Consider the following 23,069-nt stretch of genomic DNA (forward strand, 5'->3'; position numbering starts at 1 on the left):
CAACAAACTTAGTCTAAAAGAGTTGCATTACGATTACAACATAATAAGGACTATATTGTTGTACTTCATCCCCAGACATACAGTTTTCTAGCTTGCTCTATCAAGTTCTAAGGTTTTAAAGCACTTCCCAGTACTAGAAATCCTAACTATGCATACAAATGGGAGATCAAGCCACAAGCATACGGAAATAAGCATAGATAGAAGCAATGAACACATAAAAACAACTTTAAATATATAGTAAAAGAATATTACATCAAAGGTTCAGGAGAACTCCCCAACAAGAGATTTAGTCTTCCATTACAAGTTAGCAACATATGTGCTTAGCAAGACTATGTTGCGCGCTTAGCGAGTTGACTTGCTTAGCCCAATTCCAATAAATACAATTCCAGAGAGGTTTTTGGGCTTAGCGAGGCCCCTTCAGCCAATGGTTTGGGGTTGATGCGCTTAGCGCGAGTGGTGACTCGCTCAGCGCATGAAGGATGATTCGCTTAGCACACAAGGCGTGCTAAGCGAGTGGATGACTAAAAAATTTTCTAAATTATTCTTCATCCACAACTCCAAAGAAGCTTTAACAACCCCATGTATCATACAAAGCATGTTGATGACTTATTCTAGCAATCACAAACAAGTTGAAACCTAATTATATGCAATGATTAAGAAAATAAAGGAAAAAGAGTTGGGTTGCCTCCCAGTAAGCGCTTCTTTAACATCACTAGCTTGACGCATATTACCTCAAGGGTCTGGAGCAAGCTTGGCTCTAGCCATCAGAACCATCTCATTCTCAACTTCATTCATCTCGGAGCAGATATCCCAGTCAAGTGAGTGCTTTGCTACATCAAAAAGTTTGAATGTGATCTTCTGATCATCTATTCCCATTTCCAGATTACCTTTCCCCATATCCACCACACAATTGGCGGTTAGCATGAAGGGACAACCCAAAATTAGAGGGATTTCAGCATCCTCCTCAATGTCCATGATCACAAAGTCCGCAGGGAAAGTGAACTGTCACACCTTGACCAAACATCTCCAACCACGCCATAAGGCCTTGTAATGGAACGATCTGCCAGCTGCAATGTCATTCTTGTTGGCATAATTTTCAGCTCTCCAATTCTTCTGCACATGGAGAGCGACATCAAATTAATGCTAGCTCCCAAATCAATGAGAGCTTTTCCAACTGACACTGCACCAATAGAGCAAGGGATTGTGACACTCCCGGGATCCTTGTATTTAGGTGGAAGGATTCTTTGAATCACAACACTGTATTTCCCTTCCACCACAATATTATCGTTGTGGATATATTTTCCATTCTTGGTTAGCATATCTTTCAGAAACTTAGAGTAGAGTGACATTTGTTGCAAGGCTTCTCCAAAAGGGATAATTATCTCAAATTTCTTGAAGATATGAAGAAAACGAGCAAAGTGTCGTTCCTTGTCTTTCTTGGACAACACCAAAGGATATGGTACTTCCTTCCCTAAGCATGGGACAACCTCCTTCTTCTTTTCTCTAGCCAACTCACTCTTGGTCTTCTTTTCCTCCTCTTTTTCTTTCTTTTCTTTATTTTTTTCTTCTTCATTTATTCACTTCTCTCTCAACTGATCTTTTTTTTTCTTTTTCTTCTTAAGCTCCTAACTCTTGCTCATCACCATTCCTCCTTTCATCTTCCACTATGATCGCCTTCTTGCCTCGGGTCATGACAGCTTTACATTATTCCTTGGGATTTTTCTTGGTATTAGCCCCAAAATTTCCAGAAGAATTCTCAGCTATTTGCTTGGCTAGTTGTCCCACGTGAATCTCTAGGTTCTTTATGGCCGACTCTGTGCTTTTGAGATTAGACATAGTAACCTGCATGAACTGAGCCAAAGTCTCCTCCAACTTGGTTGTTCTTTCATAAAGGCTAGGCCCTTGATTTTAAGGCATGTTGGATGATCCTCCTTTGTCTTTATTGAACTAGTTCCCAAGATGAGACCTCCACTGCCCTTGATTCTGATTAAAATTAGAACCTTGCTGAAAACCTATAAATCCACCTGCATTAAATCCTGGTCTGTGTTGATTCCCCATATAATTCACTTCTGTGCAGCTTCACCAAGAGGTATACAACAACCAGATTCATGAGCTCCTGCACATATGTTACAACCTCCAACCTGCAAAACTGTTGAATGTGAAGGTTGAGTCACCTGTAGTTGAGTTGGCAACTTATTAAGTGTTTCTATCAATGTGTCAAGCTGCTTAGCTAGCAACTTGTTATGTGCCAATAGTGCATCTTGTGAGGAAAGCTCTAATAGGCTTTTCTTTGTAGGAATATGAGTTCGATCACGTAAAATAACATGATCACTAGTAGCCATATTCTCAATAAGCTCCATAGCTTCTTCAGGGGTCTTCAATTTAATCTTCCCTCCAGTAGAAGCACCCAATAACTGCTTGGACTGTGGTCTCAAACCATCTATAAAAATATTCAATTGAATTGGCTCGGAGAATCCATGAGTTGGTGTTTTTCGCAGCAAGCTACGAAATCTCTCAAGTGCTTCACTCAAGGATTCATCTGATAATTGATGGAATGAGGAGATAGCTGCCTTGCCTTCAGCTATCTTAGACTCAGGAAAATATTTCTTCAAAAATTTCTCTACAACCTCTTCCCAAGTCTTCAAGCTATTTCCCTTAAACGAATGCAGCCACTTCTTGGTTGATTGAGCTTCCTCCAAACTTGGTTGTGTTGTCTTTTCCTGTAAAATTTTTCTTCTTCTCTCTGCATTGTTTCTCCTACAAGTAGCTTTTATCTCCAAATCTAATGAAGCTAAATCACCTGCAAAAGAGTTACCTCGCATACAAGAAACACTAAACAAAGCAGAAGTTAACCAAATCACGAGAAAATAAATTCTATCTAACTATTCACAAAATCAATCAAAAAATAAAGAATAAATGTCTACAAATTGAACTCTACTTTCTAAATGGAAAAAATCTCTCTGACAACGGCGTCAAAAACTTGTTCGCAGCAAAACTTGTTTGATAATATTCTGCGATGCTAATCAGCAAGTGTACTGAGTTGCACAAGTAATATAAAACGGTAAGAACCAAGTATCGAATCACAGGGAACTTGTTTCATTCAGAAAATATATGTTCTATAAGCAAACATTTGTTTAAAGCAAGTAAATGTTGAATAGGGATTTTGTCTAAAAGTCTAATTAACTATAGATTAAAATATCTAAAAGTTGAGAAGTAAAACAGTCAAGTAACAAGCGTTAGGTCATTCTACTGAACTTACTTTGATGTTGCTAAATGTTTTTCTCTATTTAACGTTGTTTTAGTGTTCTTATGCTGAAAAACTACCTAAACCAAGATCCTTCGAGTGAATGGGCCTAACTCTATTTAAACCTCGTCCTTGATCCATCAACAAACTTAGTCTAAAAGAGTTGCATTACGATTACAGCATAATAAGGACTAGATTGTTGCACTCCATCCCCAGACATGTAGTTTTCTAGCTTGTTCTATCAAGTTCTAAGGTTTTAAAGCACTTCCTAGTACTAAAAATCCTAACTATGCATACAAATGGGTGATCAAGCCACAAGCATACAGAAATAAGCATAGATAGAAGCAATGAACACATAAAAACAACTTTAAATAGATAGTAAGAGAATATTACATCAAAGGTTCAACAGAACTCCCTAATAAGAGATTTAGCCTTCCATTACAAGTTAGCAACTTTTAGCACAAAGGATAGATTTTGAAGAAAGACTAAGGCTACAAATGGTTGAGGATGTCTCCTCCAACCTCTAGAACCCTAAAATCACTCATCTAACCTAAACTCTCTTGGAGGCTGAGGCTCTGTCGTTCTAGCTTCTTCTCTTGCTCTATTTTTTTTACTCTTCTCCTCTTTTACGCCAACTTTAGTGTTTTAAAGGCTTCTTGACGTTTCAGATTCTGAAGGCTCGCTAAGCACGAGTTAGTGAATTTTGACTTAGCGAGCTGGGCGCATTAAGCACGAGAAGGGATAGACGACTCGCTGGGTGAGCTGGCAGCGCGCTGAGGGCGCCTCTCTCTGGCTGATCCTCTTCTAGGGTTTCCCAACATGCTAAGCGAGATGTGTGCCTTGCTTAGTGGATGTCACTCACTAAGCGCATATGCATCGCTAAACGAGACACCAGCTTCTAGACCTTCTCTTCTTTTGGCCTGAAACTGAAGTGGTTTCAACACTAATTCACAAAATAGAAGTATCTACTGAGTAAAATCAAACTAAACATAAAAATATGTACAACTCCTACAAAAAGAACCATAAATTGAAGGAAAGATGCTAATTTCATGAAACTATTCAATACCAAAGTTAGTCATAAATGACGACTAACATACTTACTGACAAAGTTTATACTATTTCCATGCACTATGAAGTATGAAACATGGGCACTATCAACGCACTAACTGTGGATAATTAAAGGTTCTAAGTCATCTTCTTTCAGAGATGCTAAAAATTCTTTAACCACTCTAATTCCCCCACTAGGGATATTCATCATGGTCACTACACCCCCATGTACATACATAACATACATCATCACAATGATATTTTCAACATCAACAACATCTCATCTCAATGTCATTATCAACATCAACATCATCTGATCTCAATGTCATTCTTAACATCAACATCATCTCATCTCAATGACATTATCAACATCAACATCATCTCATCTCAATAACATAATCAACAACAACAACATCATCTCATATCAACATAATCATCAATATCAACATCATCTTATATCAATTATTATCAATATCATCTTCAATAACAACATCATACTCTATCAACATTATCTTAAACATCAATGTCACCTCTTATTAATTAATATCATCAATAACAATATCATTAGTAAATTACATTCCGCACATACATACATGTATAGTTCATGTTTGAGATTCACACTCCCCAGGTCTTCAGACATAACAAGTCTAATAAGAACAATAATGTCATTTATCAATAACAAACGTATTGCATCCCATTAGTCGAAAACATTGTTTTTCTTGAAAACCGACATATACAAGGACAAACATACACTCCCATAATTGGGTTCACTAGCCCCAGTTATGGTATCAAAGCCATAAAATTATAATAAACTCCTATCACCTATCGTGAGCTCTCTGTCAGTTCCTCTCTGTGTCGCTCGGGACCTCTTGTTCATGTTTGTCAGTCCAAACACAAGGTTCTATATACCAAATCGAAGGAAATTTAGTATAGATTTCAAAAACAAGGTTAATAACAACATTTGGGGTCAATTACCCCTGTCAAAATAAAAGGGGCTAAGGGGTGTTTTGGGTTTTACTACAAGGAGGCGTCATTTTGAAAATTCGATCACGCCAAGGTGACCGGGGTTCAACAAAGGTCATGAAAATAACATCAATTTTATAAAAAGATAACTTTTACAACGTCTCATTTTCAAGGGTTTTTCAAAGGAAGTGTAAAAACACCCTATTACAGTATCCAAAATTTAAGAGACACTAAGATAAACTCAAACTAACTAGGAGAAAAACTTAAAAGTCAAGATTACCTCAGAGAAGCTACAAAAGAAAGGAATGAGGGCTTGTTCTCCCGCAAATCCCTAAGGTGGATTCTGAGGATTCCACTCCGATTAAAACGTTCCTCTTCGTGTGGTGGTTCAACGGCAAACAACAGCGACTCGTGGTGGCCATTGATGGTCATGGGTGGTGGAGAAGAAAGTGTTAGGGTTTGGGTAGGCCTATGAAGAGGAGGAGAGTGAAAAATCGCGTTTTCACGCCAAAAAACGTATTTGTATTCTACAGATATCGCTTGGCGACCTCTTCTCACTAAGCAGGAGTTCACTTTTGGAGCTAAGCGTGACAATTCACGCTTGGCACAATACTCTCTCGAGTTGGAATTGCGCTTAGCGCGCTTCTTGCGCTAAGCAAGAGGTCAGAAATAGTTATTTTGTAAATCCCAGCGGTCATGCTATGGGGTCATGGGTTAGGAATCTACATTCCAAATTTAAAGATGATGCAACGGTTAACGATTTCGGGATCACAGTTTTACTGGAACAGGTTTAGGTAAAATTTAAAATCTCATAATTTCAATATAGGTCAATAAAATTCGACAGAACTCAACATTCACATGAAACAAATCACACATGACTAATTCACACCATACCTCAATTCATCCAAGTCAATCATATAATCAAATAACACGATAAATACATTTAAATATCGATTTATAGTTAGCGAAGTTTCAGGACGTTACAAGTAGCATTAAAGCTCTTCTAACATTATATTTTTCCCCCAAAGTTATCCTTAATATTAATGAGACAGATTTTATTCTCTTTTCAAATATTACTATTAGTTTTAATTCCTTTAATAATTAGTTTTCATCAATATATTTATTGCTTTAATTTTTGTTAGCATGTAAATAGTTAAAGTAAGGTGATCAAAATAGTTTTTCTGCAAGACAAAGTGCTTTGTTTGACAAAATTAACTCAAAGTTGGAAAGTTAGTCACAAGCTGAAAAACTAACGGGTAACTAGAAGTTGAAAAACTACCTTATAAAATTAGAGGTGTTCGGTAAAACTAGTTGTTCAGAAGTAGCTGCAAAATGTAAAATGATAAAAAAAATAATAAAATCATGATTTATTTTAAAAAAGTAACAAGGAAAATAAATAAATATATCGAGAATAAAAATGCAAGAACATATAAAAAGTCAGAAGCTAAAAGTTAGAAGTTAGAAGCTAACGTTTTAAAAACGTCACTTCAAATGCTAGAAGCTACTAATAAAAACCTGTTTACCAAACATCTAAATAAGCTTTTAGCTAATAAAAAAATTAAAAACTAGCTAAAATATCTTACAAACCACATTCAAAATTAAACTTTCAAATAGCACAAGACATTAATGTATTTCATTTACTATTTATTGAAATCCGAAAAATATCTCATAATTAAGGGTATTTTTATATAAAAAAAAAATTAATACATGCAACATTATGAATTGATTCTTATGAAATATGTTAGACTTGTACGATTGGAAACATTTTGATGAAAGAATTATGTTAAAAAAATGAAACTATAGAATTGATGAGATTTTTTTTCTTTTTTGTGTGTGTACAATAACAACAATGTGATTCAAACAATGCTATTCAAGCTTAGGACCTCGTGCAAACTATTTTCATCCTCTATCACTAAGTTATTCCTAATGAGTTCTGACGATAAATTCATTTTAAATTGTAGTATGAAGCTAATTCTCTTTTATGCAGTAAAAATGCTCGATATCCCAATGCGAGCTTATATATTGTTCAATCTGCTGGCAGTTTATTGCATGGAGGAAGTACATTGTTATAGCAGTGTGCTAAGTGGAATTTGTATGACGGTCAACCCGTTCATGATGCACAAATAATTCTGTCATGCGTGAATTATAGACCACTTCAATTGGGGAGCATTGCAGTTTGGGTGGGATGTGGGTTTTGATCGTGCTGCTATCAAAACAGATCACGAATTATTTGTATCTGATTTTTTTTTCCCTTGGTTTTTAGGTACTTCTTGTGCTGATCCAATGGATTATATAGTAAAATTTCTTTTGCTTCTCAAAAATTAAAAAAAAAAAATGTACTATGAATTTACTTTTTAAATAAATATTTTTAAACATAAATAATTTCCTTTTAAATGGATTATTAACAATTTTTTTTAAAAAAAAATGAAGTTCATAAACATTAACCAAACAAGACCTTAGTATGAGTATTATTGTACTTAGTCTTCTTGAGTAATTATCCAGTTTGGAAAAGAGATTCACTAACGAAGTGTTTGATAAGAGAGAAGTTTTTGGTTTCTAGGGAATTGTAGGTTAGGAAACTTTTCAAAAAACAATGTTTTTCAAAGAATGATTTTTAATAAGTTCTTGTGAAAATTTTCGGGGAAGCCCATATTTTATTTTCCCAAGTAATTTTTTTATTTAAATCTTACTCTTAATTAAATTATTTAACGTGATATAAATATTGTTTAACTCTTTAATCCCTTAAAAAATTATTTTAAGATTGCAATGATCAACAAAATAAATTTCCTTAAAAACATGATTATCAGGATTTATGATTTTCAAAAATAAAAAAACTGTCAAAAGTCTCCTAAAATTGTCTAATCAGATTTTGATGAAGACTAATCATGGTAAAATCAGTGAATACTATACCCAAATAGCATGATAATGAGAAAAAACACACACCAACCAGTGTAAATTTGTTAGGCTTGCGAGGAGTCAGGTATAGTTAAGCTGGAGTCATATGCTAGGGCCGTGTGGCTCTGAATATTTTACCATTAATTTGAACAGATATATTAGGTAACTACATATTTGGCTTTCAGCCGTTCTGAGTCAGACTTTTATATAGCTATTCTTTTATTGTATGAGTGAGATTTCGCATTCTTAGTGACAACAGCATCATCAATTATTATTTGCCTTGCCCTCTTTCTGATAAAAAGTTTGATTAGTTTATTTGCTTGCGTAATGTTTCCTTTCGCTGGAGGATTTGGTCTTTTGAAGAGCACTTTGAGACCAGTCTTTATGTAATTAATTTGGGGGTTAAAATAGATTTCCTCATCGCATGTCTTAATACATGAAAAACATCTATTGAAGAAAGTTTATAAGTGTAAGAGTGTAATAGCTACTACTTTTGTGGAAAAGTCTAACAAGAAAGTGATGTTTTGAACAATGAAGGAATTTTTTAGTAAATCAAACAACTGTTTTTTTTTTTAAAGAAACACAACAGCAGGAATTGGGAAAAAGCATATGCGCCGGTTAGCATCAGTGGATGCTTTGAACAACCAAAAGAGAAGAATATTATTTGATGCCAAAGTGAAACAGAATGATGCTTCTACCTGAATTGCTGTTGGATTTTTCTTTTTCTAGTTTTGGGATCCGATTGATAGGAAAAGTAGTTTGAAAGCATAGAATATATTGGAAATGAGGGCCTAAACAGTCCACCAATGTAGTCAGTGGGAGACATCATGGACAAATTTATAAGGTTTCTATTGTTATTTGTTATGCAGAATAAAAATGTAACTATGACAACTGAATGCAGCAGAAAATTTCTTCTATAATGTTTTGATTGAAAAAGTGTGATAATTATTTGATTGATTTGTTAGTCAAAAAAAATAATTAGGTACATGGCTAATTAAGTTTTACGGAGGAAACCAACGAGTGTTCAAATGGTGATAAATAGGTGTAAGATTTGACTTACTAAGTGACAGGGTTGTTCATTATGGCACTTTCTATCTCGACATATAATGAAAGCAAATATGAAGTAACAAGAGTAATTTAAAAAGATTTATTTTACAACACAAATAAAACTTCTCAACGGAGTAAAAGGTTTACGTTCACAATTTAACAAGTTAAACTTATCGTTAAGAATATAAAATAAGTTTTGATTCCAAACAGACCGTACCTGTATTACAACTAAAATTCCAATGATAAACATAAAAGTAAATCATGTTCAACGACATATCTCTAAATAGCGTATGATAAAAACAACATAAAACCCTAAGTCTTGATGTTACATCCTATTAGAGCATAGTGTTCCAGCATCCTCTAGCATAAGATTCTTCATAGTCATCAACCTAACCATCTACTCTCAAGAATACAAGGTTTAAAATCATCACAAGATCCAAACACAAACAACATTAAGAGAGTGAGTTATCACATTTCTAAACATATAGAGATAAACCAAAGCACATATGTATAATATAAGTATAACAAGCTCAACTTAGCACAATTCACATTATTTTACCACTCATTGCGTAACATCATTTGTCCTAAGGATTTAATCTCAAAATCAGATTTCACACTTTCACATTAATCACATGTTCAAAACAACACATCTCAAGTACAATACAGCATCTCACACTCACACTATTCATTATCCATCATCACGTAACAAGTCATAATAATCATTATTCAAACATTATGCAACAAATACACTAAGACTCAATCTTATATACAGTATGATACCATGTCAGTAAAAAATCTCGTTGGACGCCTAGGAGTACATGACAAGATAGACCACACACTGATAAGTTAGGTCACTCTCACTAGGTAAAATCATAGGGAGACAAGTCAGGGTCACGCTATTTTGCGAGAATGTTCCAATCATGTGGGATCGACACAGGCTTAAAAGAGCTCTCAAACCAGGTGTATTTACCCCCAAGGCCTAGAGTCCGAAGAGTTTGTCAAGGTCTCTCCTACCTGATTCAGATCCAATCCAAAAAATATTTTAACACAGAATCTATCTATGAACTATACAAAACACACAACTTCTTAATTGTTCTCAAAATAACTTTAACTCATCGCACCTCAAAGTGGTTCAACTCATCGGATTCCCAAAATGGATTCCATCACAATACTCGTCATGCATTAACTCATCGCCCTTGAAGTGTATTACAGTCGTGTGATTGTACACTTCATAACTTATAACTCAATGTACACAAAAATTCAATACACATGTATCTTACAATTCAACACATACTCAATTTATCATTACATCAAATCTCAATCACAATGTTATAATCTAAACACAACATGTTATCCCACCTCATGAAGCATATAAGCATCACACAATATTAATATTTACATGACACAAAACATGTATATATTAAATCGAACTATATTATTTTCAATTAAAAAGAATTAATAAATAATTAAACTAAAAATGCATTGAAAGTATTTATCATTGGATCTTAATATATTAATTTCCTTCAATTTAATTTTATTATTTGAACTATTAATTACTAATTTATTTTAACAATTCATACGCATATATATGTGTTATAATCATCAACATGTAATAAGCTTATGAGACCAAAACATGATAAAAAATGTTTCCAACAATCTAATTCTCACGCTAATCTAGTAAATCCTATTCAAAGCATAAACGAATTATATAGAAATGTTTCTCACAACACATGGGAAGTAAAACCCCTCAAATAATTTCACATAATATCAAAGGAATCAAAATCATAGGTTCAAAAACACGAAAACATAAGTATCACTCAATTTTATCAACCAATTCGTATTAGGACATCAATTGGTCCGCCAAACATAACAATCTCGTGATCATAATCATAAAGGTAGAATTGCAATACAATAAACATCCTAAAATAAATCTCAATTTGATCCTCTGATGATCCCTACACATGTTTATTCTAACCCCAATTACGAAAAACTCATCTCTTACCTCTAAGCGAGTTCACGTGTATAGTCTGATAGCAATAGCGACCTCTCTAGCGGTTTTCTAAGATTTTTCAAGCTTTTCCTCTGGTTGTTCTGCTATGGTTTCCAAGCGTTAGAGAGAATGAGAAGGGATTGGAGCCTCAAATTCATTGTCTTTGTGTGAATGACATATCTCTCTCTATATATATTATTTCATAAATCCCAACAGTAAAGATGTACGAAGATGAGTTTCGAAAGTGGTGTCCAAATTTTAGAACGATCCAATGGTTAACACGAGTCTGAGATCGTAGTTTTAATAGAACATGTTTGGGTATATGTGGGAAAAAGTGAGGGTTTTGAAAGAGGAGGAAGGGAGAATGAATTTGAGTTAGAAAAACCAACTCAATGTGTTTCTATTTATGACTAGGATACTCCGAGTCTATTATTTATTATATTTTTATTTTATTTTATTATTTTATAAAAATTAACTCTATTTTACTCTTTCATTAAATAAATAACCAATTAAAATATCCCTTTATTTTCTAAAACATCATTTTACTCTATTTATTTTCTAATACTATGAAACCCTTATTTTAATTAACAATTTTTTTTCTCTCGTTTATTTAATTTCTAAAAACTCTATTAATTTTTAAATAAAATTCTTTTTATTTATTTTACAAAAAAACGGAGTGTTACATTCAATAGTATTCACCAACAATATTCAAGGACAAGTTGTAATTTGTGATTCAATTTGATTAGGCTCTCTTTTGATCAATATTTTCCTCTTTGCAATTGCCTAGTTCATCCCAGGTTTCAAATGATTTGTTGTGTTAGCTCATATGTTTGTATTGTTTGTTCCAAAGATACTAATGAAATTTTATCTATCTTTGGCAATGTGTTTGTTACTTCATGTGTGTTTGGATTAGCATATGTGATCCATGTTTGATCAAATTTTTATGTCAAAATGAACCAAAAGCAACTAAAAGTTACTTCTGTGGTGCTTCTAAAGTGGGTCAGGATCATGGATATCAAACTCTCGAGTTAAGTCGCTAACTCTTACGAGTTTACAAATCCACCTACCCTCTGTAAGTTGACTCGTATGTAAACTCTTTTTTTAATAGAATCTAGGTAGACTCGACAACGAATTAGCAAGTTATAAAAATTAGACCAAAATATAAATTATTTTGGGTTATTTTCTGTCTGTTTAGTGTTAACATACCTTTATTTAGTGTATTGTTTCCGAATAAAAAATCTCACATTTAATAACATCAAACCCTCGATAGGAATGATCTACCACTAACATCTACAAGTTATTATCTAATAGTGATACATTACTAGATTTTGTTATTTAAATATTATGAAATTTATAATTTACTATTTTGTTTTATTATGTTATTGAAATATTTAATTAGTATGTTATTTATAGATATTTTGTTATTATTTTTATATGAAGTGGTATTTTACTAATTTACGAGTTAAGTCCAGGAGTTGAGTCTACAGAGCTCTTATGATTCGAGTTTGATAACAAGGTATTTCTAAATTCTAATTCCATGCTCTCGGTTGTTAGTGGGGCGCTCGGTTAGTCACGTGGCACTATGGAAGAGACATTTGTTTATTTTGTGTGCACCTTTTCTCTGTATTTAATAATAGCAGCACATATAACAGCCCAAATAATGAATGGCTGCGAGTTTGAAACTATGTAATCACAATAATATCACTTGCTAAGTGTAATTCTTAACTTCAAAATATCTATATTTACAAGTACAATCGACTATTATAGTTTTATTACTATTCTCCTATTCAATGAATGAGTCATTCCCAAATCATGCATCCTATGGTGGTGGATTGAAAACTCTGACACTTCAAATTCGTGAAAGGTTACCCGATATTGGCAGCCTCAAATTCGATAAAGGGTCATCGAACTGATCATAATTCTACGAAAGCCATCCTTTTTTCCTGGTTGCCTTGAGCTTCATCACAAGTTCTTCACGCTCAGCTTCCACCTCAGCATATTTAAGGCTCATGTGGAAGTAGCGCTCCTGAATATCTCTTAACTCTGCCTCTAGCATAGATTTTGTACGTTCAAATTTTTCTTTAGTCACTAGTTCCTCAGCCATTGGTTTTACTGGGCCATTTGCTTGGTTGTTTCGGTCTTGAGATGGCGACCTGCAGGATAAATATACAAGGAGTTATGTAACACAAATTACTTCATATGAGCAATAAGGCACGTGCAAAAAAAAAGGCTTCCAAAATTAGCAGCAGAGTAACTACTACATCTTTGATATTAATCTGTAAAGCAACCAATGTGATGAACATATTCAATTTTGAAACATATTGTCTTTCAAGACATTGGAATTATCCTTTCAAATGATTTAAAATAACCCACCTCGTGGGAAGACAACTTTTGTTGTTATTGGATTGTTCACAATAGAAGAGAAAGCTTCAAACTAATAAAAGAATCAGCATAAGGGGGTTATATAAACAGATTAAAAGCCTTTTCCTTTTAGCTTTGAAGGTACAGTATGTTCCTCTAACCTGTCGAACTGAACTTCATAAATGTTCTTGACTTCTTTTTCTTTTGCTAGTTCATTCTCAACCAATTGAGTCTTTGGTAGTGGATCTACTTCAACAGCATGAACATTTTCATCAAGAAGTCCAAGTTCAGTTTCTACCTATTTAAGAAAAAGGAGACATGAAACAGAAACATTGTAAAGTAAGGTGTCATTTCCAGTGAGACTACATTTATTTTATATTATCACTTTGCACCACACAAATTGTAATTATAAAATATACTTTGTAACATTTGACACGGAGGTAAATTACAATATAGTCCATATTCAAAACATATTACCTCACTCTGATGTTTGATGCTGTAACCAGGGTCCTGCTGATCTTTCATGACTTCTCTGTCATTCTTTAATGACTTTCTCCTATTACTGCGATATTGAATGGTATTTTTCACCACAGGGTTCTGCTAAATCATAGAAAGAAAATTACTAGTATTGTCATCACAATGTTCCATGCCATTAATGAAAAAGAGCACTAACTTTTGAGGCCTTCAGATCATCGTGAACAGGTAAAATTTTCCTGTTTAACTTTGAAACTTGATTTCTCTTTTGTTCCTTGATCAGCTTCAATTCTTCTTCAAGGACTTGGGCTTTTGTCTGGAACTCAGCTTTTTCTTGTTCAAGCAGTTGTATGGTCTGTTGATGCTGCCTGTTTATTCTTTTGCTGTGACTGAGTTCAGTATCCTGGGCACATCTTGTTTCTTTTGCCTTCAAGTCATTCTCCAACTGCAGAAGTTTTTCTTCCAGGGACGCTCTAGTTTTCTTGCAGTCCTCCAATTCAGACGCAGCCTGCTCCAAGGCTAATATCTTTAGTCCAGATGATATCTTCTCTGCCTTCAGATCTTCACATAGTTCAGATGTTAGGCACAATGAGGCTTCCAGTCTCTCTTTCTCGGAATTAGAAGCATCGAGCTCATTCTTTAGAGCTATAATCTCATTTTCAAATTGATGGGTCTGCTGCAACTGAACCTTTAAAATTCCAGATTCATCCATGACTTGTTGTCTTTCATATTCAGTGACTGTTAGCTTTAATTCAAGGGCATTTATAGTACTTTTGAATTTTAGCTCTCTTGATTTGTAGTCTTCCACCAGCTTCAACAACTTTTCATGTTCAGTCATCAGCATTTCCATTTTAATTTTGTATTCGGCAAGCTGTGTTGTTAGGTCTTCCAGCTTTTGTTCATATTGAGACTGTATCATATCAACCTCTTTCTTAGCCAAACTCACTTTAGATTGAGCTTCTTCAAAAGCAGATTCCAGTTTGGCTTTATCAGCACGTAATGTGGATACTTCAAGCATAGCATTGGAAGCTATTCTCTCTTTCTCATCATGCGCTGCTGAAAGTTTCAGACTGAGTTTCTCAACTTCTAATTCAAGGTTCTGAGTTTCTACCATCATCTCCATTTGCATCTGATTCAACAAGACTTGAGCCTGCTCCATATGTTTCCGATTTTCATAAAAAAAACCATCTAAATCTGAAGTTAGATGCTTTTCTTTTGATGCAATATCTTCCAGCTTTAAATCAAATTTCTTTTCCAAGAGTTCCACTCCTTCAGAGCACTTGGAAAATCTTTCATCTGATTCCCTCAACCTGGCTTCCATATGGGAGCAATATCCCTCTAGCTTCAAGTTTTGCTGCTTCAAATCTCCATTTAGCTTCTCGAAAGAACTGCATTCTTCTGCAAGATCCTCAATGGTAATTTGTAACTTCTGATTTGCTCCTCTTAGATATTCACATTCTTCTTGTGCTTCTGACCAGTGAATTTTTGCCACCATTAATTTTTGTTTCAAGTCTTCTGTTGAAGAATCTATCTCAGACTGCATCTCCATAATCTTCTCTTGAAGTCTTGCAGCTTGTGATCTAGAGTTCTCTAGTTCTGATAAACGAAACTCTTGTTCATTTGTCAAATCTCTCAACTGAGCTTCTAAAACAGAAACACGAATTGACAATTGTTGTTTTTCCTGTTCTATGTCTAATATGTGAAGCTCCAGTTCATGCTTATTTTCTTTTATCAAGGTATCCATGTGTTTCTCTAGTTGACTTTTTTCCTGTTCAAGATGATAAACATTGGCTTCCAACTCACTTAGCAGCTTCTGCAGAACCCCAATTTCCTTTTCTTTATGTGATAAATTAGCCTCAAGATTTCCTATCACAGATGTTTTATTAGTCAGTTCCTTATTCAAATCTGTGATTCGGACTTCTAGAGCTAATTTTGAAGTCTCAAGCTCTTGAATAGAAAAATGATCATCATTACTAATCTTGATGTCCTTTTTCGCCTGGACCATGTCTTCTGAATGGAATATTCGAAATAAATTGTTGCTTACCTCAGACCCCAAGCTAGTAGAAGATTGATCTTTGAGCTTGTCTGACAAAAGGTCTTCAGATGCACCACCATCTTTCGAATTTTTCTTTGCTTCTTTTAGCTTGAAAACGAGCTCAAGGTTTTCGTCTGTCAGCTCATTGCAGTCCATCTCAAGTTCCCGAACTTTCTCTTTCAGTGCTTCGATTTCTCTCAAAAGATCTGTATCACCTAAATTTCTGGACACAGTCTCCACATTATTACAACTTTCGGGGATAGAATCAAATAGCTTTGCTTTCAAACTTGAAATTTCTTTATCTTTAGCAGATAATTTGCTTTCATATTCCATTTCAATATCTGAAAGTGTTCTGTTGTTTTGAATCTTCGCATGTTCAGTGCCTCGCATTTTATCCTCTAAGGTCCCTTCCAGCTCTTGCACCTTGACCAGCAGACTTTTCTTCGATTCCTCCAATTGTTCTAGTTGTTGCATTAAGTGTTTGTTTCCTTCTATACTTTGTTGGAAAGATTTATCTAGATCACTGAATTTTAAGGGTAATGATGAAAGGTTTTCTATCTCAACTTTCTGCTGTTCTATGGTCTCTTCCAGCTCCTGGAGAACAGAAACAAGCTCTATATTTGCTTCTTGGCTTTTCTTCAGTTGCAAAGACAAGTTGGCATTGGATTCTTTTTCGAACTTCAGTTCCTCTTTTAGAGCATTTTCAATTTCTGGAATACCTTCAACTTGAGACACTGAATCTTCCAATGCTTTCTGTCTCACTACTGGATCCTCAAATGACAATTTTAACTGTTCAACTTCTTTTTTCAAACCATCACGCTCTACCTGTGTCGCTGAAAGGTCCATTTCTATACCAGCCAGTTTTTTGGATTGATCTGAGAATTCTGTCCTCAACATGTCCAAATCACCCATTAGCTTTCGGGCGTTCATCTCCCACATCTTTGCTTCTGCCCGTAGCTCTTCACTTGTGTCCCCTGCAGCTTCCAGACGGTTATTAGAAGCATTGGTCTTCTTAGAAGATAATGCACCAATGTGTTGCATATTCTGGGAATTAAATGATGAATTATTTGGCTGAGAAGTATCATTCACAGGATAATTGTGATGGGATACACTTTTCTGGGAACTGGTTGAATCTTGTCTTGCAGTCGGGCTCTGCCCATCACTGATAGATGGGGAGATATTTCCCCTTCCTGTGGAACCCTCAGTTGAGTTATGGCTGCAGTTTGATACAGATCCAGAGAAGCTTGTTGCCTGCAGCCAAGGTGCAAGTGCAGTGTGTTATTAGTTTCATGATTAAGGCAGGCCAACAGTAAATTACGACACAACTCGAACATAAGAAAGCTAATGGCTCTACTGCATAAAGAAATTCTTTTGCTTCCTGGACCGTGATAGAAGACAACTCTGTACAATGAATGACTTTTAAAGTACCCTCTAGGATGAAAAAGCAGTTACCATCTAGCAAAAATCTCTCTAAATTAGTAGAACTATTTTTTGCAAACTTAAAGGACAGAAAAAGCCAGTTAAAATTGGAATTGGTGGAGATGATGCAATGTCTTTTGTGCAAAACTTTCCGTGTATAAACCTCATGAATGTGTTCCTGATAAATCAGGAGACCCTAAATCTAAACAAACAGTTAAACTAGAGAATTATCTGAGTCTGGAAAGTTCATCCTGATAATTGATTAAAGGCGCACAAAGAGAATTATTATTTACCGATATGCATATGTGGGAAGAAATCTATAACCATTTATGCAACAGAACAGATATGATTATAGGGAAAAAGTTGTACATTTACCATTGTCTCAATTTCTCCGGGGGATAAGATAGAGTCGAAATCTTCAACAGAGGAAGATTCAACACTCTGTACATTTGAACAATCTGATTCATTGGACTTGACAGACAGATCATAATTACTTTCATTGATGGCCTTCAAATGGAATTTTGTCTCACTTGATTCTTGATCCCTGGAAAAAGTGTAGGAGATAAATACTTACTAGAATAATTGACATAATAATACAAAAAGACTACCCTCCAAATCCAATACAAACCTGAGTTTCGTTCTTGGTGTAAGGCACTGCACAGTTACCTGCAAAATGCATAACCACTGAATTCCCAACTCTAAATTCAATGATATTTTTCTGCAATATCATTATTTTGTTAATTCAAAACGACAATTATATATTTTTAAGCATCAAAATTCAAAAGGAAATATTTGTTAATTCAATTCCAGTCAGCAAAATATTTCATATATCCAGTGCTATATTTTCCCTCTATTTGAGAAAAATCAACTTTGAATCTAATCCAAAATGACACATGACCATCCATGAAAGCAAAATAGCAATCCCTTCTCACTTTCTAAAGCCAGTCAGTCACAAGTAAGATATTACTTCAGTTATATGACTTACATGCAAAACTGTCCCATGGTTGCACTTATTCAGTGGGATTGAAAGTGGAATAGCAGCACCTGAACTCATATAGCTGGTCAAACTAACAGTGGCCTCTCCCAGGATGCCAGATCTTGATGACCCCTGTTAAGTGATACAGATTATTAATTCAGTAATCGAAACTGAGAAACTTCATGCTAATAAAGATAAAGGAACAGAAGAATAACAAAACGGTTGTGCGTAGCAGCAATAGTGATGATACCATGGCAACAATAAGCTTGAGGTCACAATCATCAATCTCCTTGGAAGAATTATCTCTTGAAATCGATATAGATTCTGAAAAGTTATCTGACCATTGACAACCTCCATTACGCACTGACACTTTGCTCGACTTTGCAATAGTTTTACCATTTTCTACTGAGACAACAGAAACATACAGCTTGTCCCACCCTTTGGGTACCTACTAACATTAGAATCAGCATTCATTATTGACTGAACCTGCGTTTTTTTTATAGCCTCGTATTGAAACTTTAGAAAATTTAAAGCATTTGTATGTCAAATTCTGAAAAGAAATTTTGCCACGATTCACGAATTTTTGTAATGTTATAACAGATTAACAGTACCGTCTGGTCTTTAACTCTTAAACGCAAATAATTTTACGATTTGGCTCTTTATTAAAAAATACATGTATCGTTGTTCTGCATTCCACGAGAACAAAACAGAAACCACAAAGCTATTGCACCTAGCTATTCATATCAATTAACAAGACAAATGCTAGTAAGACAATCTCTACTATACTTTTGGTTATTAGCTGAAATTATTGCAAATTACAAAATTACGTGAATTTCTCTTCTTATTTAGTGAGTTTCATTTGTAACTTTGTATTCTCTAACAAATTTTAACCAATGATAGAGAATATGTTAGGAGCAAGGTTTTAGAAAACAGTCCAGTGATTTGGGCAGCAACATAAAGGTTTTTGTAACTGTGCGCGAGTGATCGCAATTTAGACCGCATTTGTTCGCGATTTGCTGCAATATCAACAAATGCGACGAAACTCCAACGCGACTGATATTTAAAACCTTGATTAAGAGTATTTTGCTATCACTCGTCTCAAACAATATAATACGAAGCACTTCATAAAATATAAATTTCTAATTTAAAAGAAAACAACTTCACTATACCAATGCTCGTTAATTCATTTCCATATTAGGATCTAAGTTTTCCAGCTGCATTGCACAAACGAATTATCATTGCGGATCAACAATTCTAAAGACGAAGCAGATCAAGCAACACGGAACCACATACACTCATACAGACACTATACTACACCAGTCAAATTGATCAACGTAAAACGAAACGAAAACGAGAGAGATATTGAGATAAAAACACGAGAAACCGAATAAGAGAAAGAGTGAAGAAGAAATAAACCTGAAGCGCCTTGAGATGAGAGATTCTGAACTCGATTTTGTCCCCTGACTTCTCCGCCCTGTGCTTATGCAACCTAAACATTCCCTTTCTCTTTCTCTTTCTCTTCTCACTGCGTTTTTTTCTCAATCACTCATTCTCAGCAATTACTAAAAATGACGTTTTTCATGATTTTCATGAGCTTCTCCGCAACCACTGTCACCAACTGGCGAAAGAGACGAATATAGAGAGAGAGAGAGAGCGTTAGCTCAGTGGTCATTGTTTCGAAGGGTGTTATTTTATTGTTCCTTCAAACAAAACCATCGAGCATTGAGAGAAACGGAAAAAGGCGCAACAAAAAAAATAAAAGAAAGTAAAAACAGAAGCGCTATTGGTATTTATTTATGCGTGCATAACATCATGCAGTGTAGCGAAACAGAAAGAAACGGTTATGACCCAATCCCCGTTTTATTTTTCTCTGTTTGATGATGGGAAGGGAAAGTCATCGAAAAGTTCTGTTTGATGACGTGGCACACGGTGGTTGGCCAAGAACCTGAAAGGCGTTGCTTTCACAACTGGGAGAGGTTGCAACTTACTATATTATTACTGCTGCAACCACCACCCTAAGCACTGAACTGAAGCAATATCAAACAAAAATGAACAACCTGTTCCCCAAGGATGCCAGGATAGGAATAGAATAATTTGATAAACTAAAAATTTAGGAGAGAGAGAGGTATCGGGATTCATTAATTAAGGATAGATCAGACCTCAATGCTCAAAGATCATTTGTAGTAGGAGTGTTTATCAATTATCTATCAGCAATGTCCTCACACTGATAACCGAAAGTTGAATTCATGTTTTTGTAAGATATGAATTTATTTTTTATGAATCAGATCCATCTTTGTTAGCATCAAAGCCTTGTTCTGGTACTTATATTAGTTGAATATAAAAATTATCATAGTATATAATTATATTTTAAAAGTGCACTAAAAAGACATCATATTTATTGTTGAAAAATCATTTTCAAAAATAGTAAACCTAGAAGAATGAATACTATTGTCCGAAAGAGACTTTTCCTCGTTCACGTCGTGATTTCGTGTGTGTGATATACATGGGGATTGGAACTTTTTTCGTGTATGTGCTTTGGTGGGGGAGGGGGAGGGAATTGGAAAAGAAGGAGGGTGAATATTTTGATACAAGGTCAATTTGAGTTTGGTATTTGATATAAGTAGTTAAAGATTCAAAATTAAGTCTTATCCTCTTTATGGATGTAATAGAGGTGTAATTCTTTTATTTTTAAGAACTAGTTGAGTAAATATAACGGGATAAAATTAAGTAACTATGACTAATTAATCAGATGTATTAATTAAGTAGCTACAATTAACTAAAACTAGTTGTGGTTTAAACTTATAGAGTAATTTTTTGAGTGAGTCTTTGTTGGTAGTTGCATCTCATGCCATGCCAATGTCATTGACACTTTGTTCGATGGTATTAGAGTGTCTTCCGGTTTTATGAAAATATTTTAATACAACTTAGGTTATACAAAGGATATGAAATGTTTTTGGGGCAACATATTCAACCTGCGCCTGTTACCATAGATTAATTTAATTTAACAAGTAACTAAGGTATTATTTGTTTCATTGAAAGAAAAAAAAATCTACCTCTTTCATTTATGTAAGTTTTTGTCTTTTCATATTTGTTTGGGGTTGTTGATAGTTAAATAGGAGTTTTCCCAACACTTCCAATGAAAAATTAGGATGTATTTTGCATTCAAAATATACAACAATAAGGAATCTAAATTTGTGTATCCAAATGGACATTCTTGAAGTAAAAAATTATTCTTTAAGACCAATATCTATCATCAACTCTTTGATAAATGGAACTCTAGAGAGCGAATTCGTTTTATACTGGTTCAAGCTAGGCTTAACATTTCTAGTTTATATGTGATGCTATTAGGTAGATACTTCTATTTATAATATTAAAGAGATATGAATTTAGACATACTCAAAAAAGGAGATTTTATTTAAAATAATTTCATATCTCTCTATCTTTATGTTTGAAAATAAAAATTATGTCATACATTTTTATCCTAAGAAGGTTCCTGATATGATAAAAAGATAATTTCCAAATAATCACATGACTAATTACAATAACTAACTAATCACATGATATCTTGATACGTAGAATCTTATTCTCATCCTATGAACAACTTCCACATTTATAAAATAATATCACGGAGATAATAAAGAATATAATAATATTTCACTAAAATATTTATTTGATTAAATTAAATTCTCTAATCTAATTATCAAATAAATTATTTTCTTTTACAAAGATTGAAACATTGGTTTGTTTGTAATCTCGTAAGTTTAATACTAAACTGTAGTAAATTAATCAAAAACCAATGGAGGAATAATGCAATACTCCTTAACGTTCGTATAAGATAGGCGTCTAGCAACACTTCTTTACGTTCGAATAGCGTGAAATAATATTTTTTACCTTCAAGAACCAATAGAATAATAATATAATATTTTCTTCCATCATTACCATTCAAGATCAACTCTAGGATATAATATTACTATCAAACACTAATAAGTTAACGCATTATATTTAATCAATGAATGATTTAAGAAACTCTTTTTTTCTTTCATTCAATTGTCTTGGTTAAGGTCTTAATTCTATCATAGAGTTCAAACTCATTACCTATAGAATTAATGGATTTCTTCTTGATTAATCATTAATTCTACAAGTATTTAATCATATTCAATATTCATTCAACTAGTGTCCTAAGTCATTAGGTGTCCGAAATTAAAATATAAGAAAATAACTTATTAATTACTATGATAAACTAAAGTCAAATGAAACTATTATATTTCTTCTTGAGAACTTCCTATTAACATATCAAGATAATATTAATTATTAAAAATTCTCAATTGAGTGAATTCAATGATAACATTCACATATACATCATCTATATATACAATTTAATAAATGAGATCTATTGATTTTTAACCAATAAAGATCGTTACATATATATCGATTTATCTAGATTATTGATGTTCTATTCACAATAATTTTACAATTAAAAATAATTTAGATTAAAATTATAAGAGACATATTTCTCATTTTCATAATCTCTATTATGATAATAAATCTTTAATTTTAATTAATGACTTTATCAAATCAACCATTTTTATCAAATATTATAAAAAATAATAAAAAATTA

At 33.8% G+C, this 23,069-nt stretch overlaps 2 protein-coding genes across 4 annotated transcripts; both read right to left on the reverse strand.

Moving 5' to 3' along the window:
- Positions 1-977: 977 nt before the first annotated feature.
- LOC114370451 lies at positions 978-1,349 on the reverse strand. The gene has a single exon (XM_028327806.1). It carries the CDS (start codon positions 1,347-1,349, stop codon positions 978-980), a length of 372 nt encoding a protein of 123 aa, XP_028183607.1.
- Positions 1,350-12,784: 11,435 nt separating this feature from the next.
- On the reverse strand, positions 12,785-20,740 carry LOC114372377 (myosin-11-like). 3 transcript variants are annotated; one of them, XM_028329891.1, is made up of 9 exons: positions 19,868-20,740; positions 18,702-18,899; positions 18,461-18,583; positions 18,104-18,141; positions 17,851-18,019; positions 14,221-17,307; positions 14,025-14,144; positions 13,709-13,845; positions 12,785-13,339 (listed from the first exon to the last, which is right to left on the reverse strand). In XM_028329891.1, exons 1-9 carry the CDS (start codon positions 19,946-19,948, stop codon positions 13,108-13,110), a joined length of 4,185 nt encoding a protein of 1,394 aa, XP_028185692.1. In that variant the 5' UTR covers positions 19,949-20,740; the 3' UTR covers positions 12,785-13,107. The 3 variants fall into 3 exon arrangements, with proteins under 3 accessions (XP_028185692.1, XP_028185691.1, XP_028185693.1); XM_028329890.1 differs by having other exon boundaries at positions 14,025-14,147; XM_028329892.1 differs by lacking the exon at positions 19,868-20,740 and having other exon boundaries at positions 14,025-14,147; positions 18,104-18,193; positions 18,702-18,769.
- Between the last annotated feature and the right edge of the window lie 2,329 nt (positions 20,741-23,069).

This window comes from Glycine soja, chromosome 10 (assembly GCF_004193775.1).
Source record: "Glycine soja cultivar W05 chromosome 10, ASM419377v2, whole genome shotgun sequence".
Classification (NCBI taxonomy): domain Eukaryota; kingdom Viridiplantae; phylum Streptophyta; class Magnoliopsida; order Fabales; family Fabaceae; genus Glycine; species Glycine soja.